Source organism: Myxocyprinus asiaticus, chromosome 12 (genome assembly GCF_019703515.2).
Source record: "Myxocyprinus asiaticus isolate MX2 ecotype Aquarium Trade chromosome 12, UBuf_Myxa_2, whole genome shotgun sequence".
NCBI lineage: Eukaryota > Metazoa > Chordata > Actinopteri > Cypriniformes > Catostomidae > Myxocyprinus > Myxocyprinus asiaticus.
Genome location: NC_059355.1, coordinates 959,935 through 969,625, shown reverse-complemented (window position 1 = coordinate 969,625; position 9,691 = coordinate 959,935). Strand labels below are relative to the sequence as shown.

The window sequence follows — 9,691 nt, the reverse complement described above, 5'->3', positions numbered from 1 at the left end:
TAAGTTGGGTGAGGTGGCAGCTGTGAAAGCATTTATTATCCCTGAGCTGACAGTGACACTCTGGGTGTCCCAGGACCATATGACACATTGTAAGTAGTGCAAACCAAGAGAAGAGCTTAGTCACGATGAGAGGCACGTATGAGAATTATATTAAAGAATAACAGATCAACCTGAGTGGAATAGAAGATTAGAATATCAACTTGAGTGGATTAATCTCAGTGTTAAGAGGAAAGAATCTCCTGTCACGTGGAATATTTTTCATGAGCTCCTGCCATTTCAATGCAACTGATTTGAATGTTTTCAAATCATAACAAACACGGAGGTCAGAAGTAATTTTTTAATATCCTTAGTCTGAAGAGGAGATGATTTGGTGACTCCCAAAGGCTGCTTTAACACTGCAGTTACTCCAGAGACGCAGGTGAGTTTACATTTTAGATGTATGGCATTCTTGCTTTATAGGCTTTTGTTTTTTGATGGTGTTTAGTGGTTGTTTTCATTTCAAATCTTCTTGTGCCATAAAAAATAAAATGGCTGGGTGTATTTAATCATATTTATTTTCCACATTTTATTCATACGATTATTTTTCTTATTTATTTTGCAATATATTCTTTTTCATTTAGTCTTTTACAATAAAATAGATTTTTTTTATTTGTATCCTGCATAATCCTTGTAGTAGATTTCTTTCAAGAGACGATTTACATGAATGATTTCCACTTTTAACTTCCCGAGACCCCCGTGTGACTGCTGTGTGCATTTTCATTTCCCTTTTTGATTTGTAACTAGTACCTAATAAACAAGCAAACATAATTAAATAAATAAATAATTCTAGAGCAAAATGTTTTCCTAAAAATGTATGTCCACATATGTGGACGGCGAGACTAAGTTATACCAAGCTATAGAAATGCAGATTTTGTTTTATAAAATAGTTTATTATGTGTCCAGGAGTGTTGATTATTCATGTTTTTGAGATGTTACAGACATTACAGCTGATTTTATATAAAGCTGAATAATTAATTCTGATTCAAAGTAATGTCCAGCATCATCCAATCACTGCCAACCATGTTAAAATAAAATGATACATTATAAATTCTGAATCTATGTACTGATTATCATTGTCACATGTCTGTCAAACATGTTGAGTGATCCAAACATCATCTGCAGCCTGAAACTGAACTTTTGATCAGATTTTAGGAGTGAACGCACTTAACTGCATAGAGAGTTATAGGATGCTCCCTTGCTCCCTATTTAGTGAATGACTTAACCTCCAGTGTGCTGTCTGTCTGCACTGGTCTCAGAACAGTTTGAAATGCACCTTATTTTCATCCTAACTCCATATAAAGCCTCTGAAAGCAACATTTGTCAGCTTTTGTATGAATACATTTATTCTCAATGTGATAATGTACAGTAAATATATATGAATGCATTTATTAATGTTAATGAATAGAACCGTATTATACAGTGATAACAAAATAAAATATAACAAAATGTATATTAAAATGAAGTGAAATGACCCACAGATGTGTTAGAGTTGAAAAATATTCAAAATAACTAACATGTTTTTTCAACTTTTGAGGGAATAATGTCCCATTTTCCACATGTGGACATCATGTTTATCAGTGAGCTGACACGCGAAACATTTATGGATTTTTTAAAGCGGCATATCAAATGAAACTAGAGACACTAATCTTTACAACCAAACAGGATTCAGTTAAAAAAACTTACTGAGGTTTCTTACCAGAGGCACTTTTATTGGCGCTGCGCCCATAGTAGCGCTTCACGGAAATCAACATCACATGGTGCACCAAACGTTTAACACTTAAATGACAGTGTAGAGTCTTGTGAACAGTATTCAATCGATTTTAATTAATTTAAATTATGCGTTGCGTATAGCAAAGACAAAAAACAACGGCCACACATGTGGACGCGGGGTCACACGAGGTTAAAGGAAGTCACAACATCACTTGTTTTAGATGTTGAATAGACTCATCAATCCCAGATGCTAGATTCAATAAAAAGCTCAATCTTGCACTACCCTCCTTTCATGTTATTCAATTGCAAGCACAAGATGCACTTAACTACAAAAACACTCATTTACAGGTGTTAGTATACTGCCGTGTACTATTAGTGGTGGTGTTTTGACATACTGAGCCTCCTTTGGCAAAGTGAGAAATCCTGAAGCTATGTGTGTCTGTCAGAGTATACAGGTGCATCTCAATAAATTAGAATGTCGTGGAAAAGTTCATTTATTTCAGTAATTCAACTCAAATTGTGAAACTCGTGTATTAAATAAATTCAATGCACACAGACTGAAGTAGTTTAAGTCTTTGGTTCTTTTAATTGTGATGATTTTGGCTCACATTTAACAAAAACCCACCAATTCACTATCTCAAAAAATTAGAATATGGTGACATGCCAATCAGCTAATCAACTCAAAACACCTGCAAAGGTTTCCTGAGCCTTCAAAATGGTCTCTCAGTTTGGTTCACTAGGCTACACAATCATGGGGAAGACTGCTGATCTGACAGTTGTCCAGAAGACAATCATTGACACCCTTCACAAGGAGGGTAAGCCACAAACATTCATTGCCAAAGAAGCTGGCTGTTCACAGAGTGCTGTATCCAAGCATGTTAACAGAAAGTTGAGTGGAAGGAAAAAGTGTGGAAGAAAAAGATGCACAACCAACCGAGAGAACCGCAGCCTAATGATTGTCAAGCAAAATCGATTCAAGAATTTGGGTGAACTTCACAAGGAATGGACTGAGGCTGGGGTCAAGGCATCAAGAGCCACCACACACAGACGTGTCAAGGAATTTGGCTACAGTTGTCGTATTCCTCTTGTTAAGCCACTCCTGAACCACAGACAACGTCAGAGGCGTCTTACCTGGGCTAAGGAGAAGAAGAACTGGACTGTTGCCCAGTGGTCCAAAGTCCTCTTTTCAGATGAGAGCAAGTTTTGTATTTCATTTGGAAACCAAGGTCCTAGAGTCTAGAGGAAGGGTGGAGAAGCTCATAGCCCAAGTTGCTTGAAGTCCAGTGTTAAGTTTCCACAGTCTGTGATGATTTGGGGTGCAATGTCATCTGCTAGTGACCAAAGTCACTGCACCCGTTTACCAAGAAATTTTGGAGCACTTCATGCTTCCTTCTGCTGACCAGCTTTTTAAAGATGCTGATTTCATTTTCCAGCAGGATTTGGCACCTGCCCACACTGCCAAAAGCACCAAAAGTTGGTTAAATGACCATGGTGTTGGTGTGCTTGACTGGCCAGCAAACTCACCAGATCTGAACCCCATAGAGAATCTATGGGGTATTGTCAAGAGGAAAATGAGAAACAAGAGACCAAAAAATGCAGATGAGCTGAAGGCCACTGTCAAAGAAACCTGGGCTTCCATACCACCTCAGCAGTGCCACAAACTGATCACCTCCATGCCACGCCGAATTGAGGCAGTAATTAAAGCAAAAGGAGCCCCTACCAAGTATTGAGTACATATACAGTAAATGAACATAATTTCCGGAAGGCCAACAATTCACTAAAAATGTTTTTTTTATTGGTCTTATGATGTATTCTAATTTGTTGAGATAGTGAATTGGTGGGTTTTTGTTAAATGTGAGCCAAAATCATCACAATTAAAAGAACCAAAGACTTAAACTACTTCAGTCTGTGTGCATTGAATTTATTTAATACACGAGTTTCACAATTTGAGTTGAATTACTGAAATAAATGAACTTTTCCACGACATTCTAATTTATTGAGATGCACCTGTAGTTGTATGATCTGAACATGCTTTGTCTTGTCCTGCACATGGCTAATTCTTCCATGATGTTATCTGGGAAGACTATTTAAATGCTTCCTCCTGATATACAGCACCAGCTGTCTGAACTATGTAGGGAATGTGGGAAGGTCTCTTGATTTCTGTCAGAGGACTTCCTTAGTGTACTGAATTATTGCTTACTACTTTTTTACTTTCACAATCAATTTTCCTTCTATATGGTAGGGGCTTGTCTTGTTGTGTCTTTGTGCTTAAGGAGGAATCATCTCTAAGCATATCCATCCATATTACTCATGTCATACCTTTAGTGTGATTCAGTGTTTTAGAAGTTCATGGACAGACCATATTTGTCAAACTCAAAACTTAGCCTATGACAAGTTGTTTAATGACAGGAATATGTTACAAATGTCAGATTGAAAACAGTATATATATATATGTATATGTTTATTTTTTATTTTCACAGTTGCGTACGTGCCACAGAAATTTTGCCATTCCTAATTCCAATAATAACATAGACAATAAGTGATCACCAGACAGAGGTATGGATGTTTTTGGAGGTGCTCCACGCGTGCTTGCTTACCCACGCCCAGTACTGGTAATCTCTGGAGCAGACGCTGTGCTTAATTGTCAGATTGTTGGAGATCCACAACCAGATGTGATCTGGGAGCGAAAGAATGAGCCTATCTTCCCTGAGGGTCGTTACCGTATTGCCCAAAATGACAAGATGTACACCCTTTACATTTCTGGGGTGACAATTCAAGATGCAGGACAGTATATCTGCAAGGCCAAGAACAGTATTGGGGAAACCTATGCAGCTGCTACCCTTAAAGTGGAAGAGGAGAAACAAGAGCTCCAGCAAACACAGCAACAACAACAACAACAACAACAACAACAGGACGTAAAGGTGGTTTCACCAGAACAGGAACTCAAAATCAAGAAGCAACAGCAGTTAGAGCTGGTACATGAAGCAGACCCATTCCAAGACAACAAGCCTCGATTTTTGATCAAACCTCTCTCTCTAAGAATAGATAAGGGTGAAGATGCTGCTTTCTCCTGCAAGCTGTGGGGTGACCCCTTGCCAGCGGTGGTGTGGGCGAAAGATGGCAAACAATTGAATGAGATCTATGAGAGTGCCCATTACCATGTGGGCCAGCAAGATGGTGGCTGGTTCCAGCTCAAGGTCTTTAGAACAAGAGCCCCAGATGGAGGTGTCTACACATGCAAAGCGGTCAATGAGCACGGGGAAGCAATGGCTGGAGCAGTGCTCCTCATAGAGCCCATTCCAGATCAAAGAGAGGGAAACGTGACAAATGGCTACACAAATGGCCACTGGTCACCACACCAAAGTAAAGAAATGCATTCGAGGGCCAAACACTCTAAACAGCCTCACCTGAACGTTGCAAAGGCTAAGAAGTTCACTGTCACAGAAGGAAAAAATGCCAAGTTCCGTTGTTATGTCACAGGCAAGCCCAAGCCAGAGATAGTGTGGAAGAAAGATGGAGAGTCTGTTGTGCCGGACCGAAGGCATCTCATTTATGAAGATAGAGAGGGGTACTACACTCTGAAAGTACTGTACTGCAAGCAGCAGGATACAGGACTCTACATATGTGCGGCCTCAAACGTGCTGGGAAACACACTGAGTGCTGTGCATCTGTCAGTAAAAGGTAACTCCATTTATAATTATGTTTTATTTTTTATTAACTGTTAATTTTTTACTAACATAGCTTGCACATCTCAGAGTTCCCTCACAATTAGACTATGTAGCAACTCATAATGTAATAACAAAGCATAATATAATAAGTGAAATGTAATACATGTTCATAATGTACTAATTTTCTCAAAACATAATAAAATTGTGAGCGCATAATGCTATAAAAGTTTTTGCATAATGTATTACAAGAAATGTAGCAACACATAACATAATCACAGGTCATAATGTTGTAACAGCACATAATGTATAAGTGAAACATAATGTTTATAATCTAATTATAATTGTTGAGATATCATCATTTAAATGATGGCTGTCATCAGTCAATGAGTGCTTTTCCACCATTGGGCCAAATGGTTCAGGGCACGGTGATGAACGGTTCCAGTAGCATTTCCACTTGAACATGGTTCAGCATGGTACGATTTCAAACTGTTCTCGGCCCGGATTTCTCGGCATGTGCTGGTGGAATTGTTTTAGTATGTGCCGTTTTTTACATGCATACCTGATTTCACAGCACCACAGTGGAAAAAGAAACCGCTAACATGCCAACTGGCCCTGAACAGCACAGTTTCACAACAAGAACCGTCGGCCCGATGGTGGAAATGCAGCTAATGTTTTTGAGAAAATAGACATACTGTACATTAAATCATTTATAGACATCAATCACATGTAAGATGCATATATATATATAATATTTCTGCATATATTTCATAATATATAATTTTAGCAATATGCTCCAGACTCTAGAGTTCATTTTTCTAGCTAACTAACAAGCTAAGAATGTTAGATAACTTTCCTGAGGTAAATGTAATGTTAGGTGATAGGTTGTGCACAGGCTGTTTTATTGATGTCGTTCCCATCATTGAAGCTCTACTCATTTGTATTACACATAGTTAACTAATATTGACATTACATTCATACTATATACTCAGAGGAGAACTGGCTCCCCCAACTGAATCTTGTTTCTCCCAATAATTTTTTTCTCCATTAACGAACATTTTGTGGAGTTTACGGTTTCTTGCCACAGTTGCCTTTGGCTTGCTCTCTGGGGGCATAAAGACAACAACTTTCAAGGCATGATTTTCAATCACGTTATTCATTTAAACAATGAGGACTTTAAAGCCTCCTTTTCACCGAATCTGACAAATGACAAACGATAGACTGGCTCCGTGGAGTTCCAACCATCTCCGGATGCGATATTTTCGGATCTGATTTGAGCTTTGGCTCATGCTCGTGTCTCGGCTCATTATTATTATCACAACTGGTGTGGTGGCAGCGGCCAGTCAACACTCATGCCCATCTCATTCAAGGTACGAGACCTTCGAAGAAGCTGACAAACGTGAAAGATGTTAAAAAGTACCTGAATGTGGCTACCATTGCGACCGACGGCCTGCTTGTTGTTAAACGTAATGTGCCCTTCTCTCCAACCCAGGAGTGCATAGTAGTGCCACACCAGGCGTTAGACGGCCTGTTAACTGCACTCCACATCCAGCTGGGTCACCCCACCAGCCACCAACTTAAGACAGTTGTTAAACGTTACCTTTATGCCCTGGATTTAGACAAAGCTGTCGAGCGTGCAGTGAATGGGTCACTGTAAAGTCTTTATAAAGTCATAATCAACCGTTATAGTCATGATTTGAGTAAAATTAAATAAAACACACAGTTGTTGTAGCGCCTCTAGTTTTAAAGGTGCACTCAATTTTTTTAAGTATGTCGAAGTATGATTTACACTGACACCTAGTGGCCTGGAAACTGCATCATTCAAACACAGTAGTTTTCAGTTACCAATGCCATTGTAGAAATTCACTATGCACAGTAAGCCAGGATTCATTTAATTCATGAATTAAAGCGTCCAATAACAGGGCAGTTACTGAGATTAAGCGAGTAGTATTCAGCTGGTCATGTGATGCTAACATGGCAGCCCCCATGAGGCACCCCCCGCCCCATGTAGAATAAAAGAGCTTTTACAAGTTTAATGACTCAACTCTTAATCTCACATGAGTGATTATGATTTTATACATATGTTTCAAAATTACTATTCATTACATTAGAAGAAAAACTTTTTAAATGAGGAAAAGTGCACAACAGAATTATTAAACTTGTTGAACTGTTCCACTGTTTTTTATTTTATTATTATTATTATTATTATGGTTTTTTTTTTTTATTTTATTTTCTTTGTCATAAAAAGTTATCCTACTCTATAACATGTTTTGTAAATGTGGGCTGAAATGTAATAAAAAAATACAATGTTCCACTAGCATATATAGGTGGTAAAATTAAGTACTGTATATTAGTAATAATGTATAATAATAATAATAATAATAATAGCATGAATATTTAAATTCTGTGTACTTCGTAGGAAGTTTAAGAATAGATTTAGTTTTTTTGTATGTTTTTGTTTTTTTAGGCCTTCAAAAGCACACTATTGTTTTCTTTTGAAAAATATTATAATGTAAAAAAAATGTTTTCTTTAAAATCTTTTTGATGAGTTCATAAATTGATACATTTCCAAACCTTATTACATTATGCGCTTAAAATGTTACGTTTCGAGAAGATTATTGCATTATGAATATTTATTTAACTTATTACAATATGCTTTGTTCTTATGTTATGAGTTGCTACAAGGCAGTTTTGAGAAACAATGCGATGCAACACAATAAGCCAATAAAAACAGTCCAACTCTAAGGTTCTTAAAGGTAAAATATGGCCCTAATGTTTTTATATCAGTCAGAATAACCATTATCTCTGTGCTTGATATTTTCAGCCATCAGTCTCATTGGTAATGTTTATCCATTGATAACAAAGTGAAACTGCTGAATGATTGATGCTTTAAGAGCATGAAGATATCGTAAATAATTATAATGTATAACTGTGGGGTCAGCAACACTCAGCATTTAACAGTCTCCTGCTTTGTGGGTCATTAGGCCTATAATTAGCTCTAAAGTAATACACTGAGAATGTATTCGATGAACACTGACCAATAGTCAATGCGTGATGAAAGGCGAGAAAAGCCACAGAAGGATCAGAGCATTCCAGAGTGAAAGCATCACTGCAACCCTATCAACAATACAAAGAGCAGATCCAATCCAGCCTGCAGGATTAAGTATTCTTTCCCAGTGAATGCATGACTGATTTTTTTTTTAACCACTGTCATTGGACTAAATGCCACATCGATGCTATTGTTGAATTGTAAAGAAAGTGTTGAGATAATGAATAACTTACATTGTCTCACAGTGCAATCTGAATGTCAAAAGGATTTGTAGTGTGATAGATGTTATATTACTGGACAAACTGCAATGGTTATGAAAATGAAATCTGTGAATCTCTCTTGCATTTATAGGGCCAAAAGTCCGATTCAAGCGAGCTCTGCGGGATGTAGAGGTTAGGGAGAGGGATGTTGCTGTTCTGGAATGTGAAGTTCCAGAAGAGTCCATTTCCACAGCATGGTACATGGAGGATCAGAGGCTTCAGCCTGGGAACAAGTATAGCATGGAACAGAAGGGCACATGCAGACTGCTCACCATACGAGACGTTGGTGCAGATGATGATGGAGTTTACCTGTGCGAAATGCCTGATGGTGGAAAGAGCATTGCAGAACTGGCAGTTAAAGGTGTGTAAAGATGGTATACCTGAGAGCCGGATTCGATTTGCTTGAATTTGATAAGATTCAATGTGAGCCTCACAAACATTTTAGTGTTGCTCACTTTGCAGTCTGATATTCTTATGAATTGAAAGTTAAATATGTTGTCTCATTTTATTATTTGCTGGTTTTATTTTATTTTTGTCTGTTAGGTACAATTGTGAAGAAACTTCCTAGGAGGTTAGAAGTGATGGAGGGAGAGAACGCAGCGTTCTGTGTGGAAGTGGAAGAGGATGAGATGGAGATTTTCTGGTTTAAAGATGGACTGCAGTTACGTGAAACACATCAGACCATTATCAAGTCCTTTGGAAAAACCCACATCCTGGTCTTTGTCAACACATCATACCAAGACTCTGGCACGATCGCTTTTATGGCAGGCAGGTCAAAGACAAGCTGCAAGCTCAGAGTAAAAGGTGAGAGGCTTTGTAGGCATAATATGCTTGACCCTTCCATGGTCTTAACGATCAAGTCCCTATGTTGTCCATAAGGGACCCTTTTTATGTTCAATTTCAAAAGTTTGTAATGAAGGCTCTGTTTGCTCTATCTCTCTAATTTTGGTCTTAAATCATTTGTCTAG

At 38.0% G+C, this 9,691-nt stretch overlaps 1 protein-coding gene across 3 annotated transcripts in view; it reads left to right on the top strand.

Annotated features, from left to right (window-relative positions):
• The first annotated feature begins 218 nt into the window (after positions 1–218).
• The window catches only part of obsl1a (obscurin like cytoskeletal adaptor 1a), a 38,569-nt gene continuing 29,096 nt past the window's right edge, over positions 219–9,691 (top strand). The window contains exons 1-4 of one of the 3 annotated variants that reach the window (XM_051712496.1): positions 219–418; positions 4,230–5,430; positions 8,815–9,084; positions 9,267–9,527. In XM_051712496.1, the coding sequence (XP_051568456.1) occupies positions 4,308–5,430; positions 8,815–9,084; positions 9,267–9,527 (1,654 nt within the window). In that variant the 5' untranslated portion in view covers positions 219–418; positions 4,230–4,307. The remainder of the gene's footprint in view (positions 419–4,229; positions 5,431–8,814; positions 9,085–9,266; positions 9,528–9,691) is intronic. The other 2 variants (XM_051712494.1, XM_051712495.1) reach the window with 2 other exon arrangements.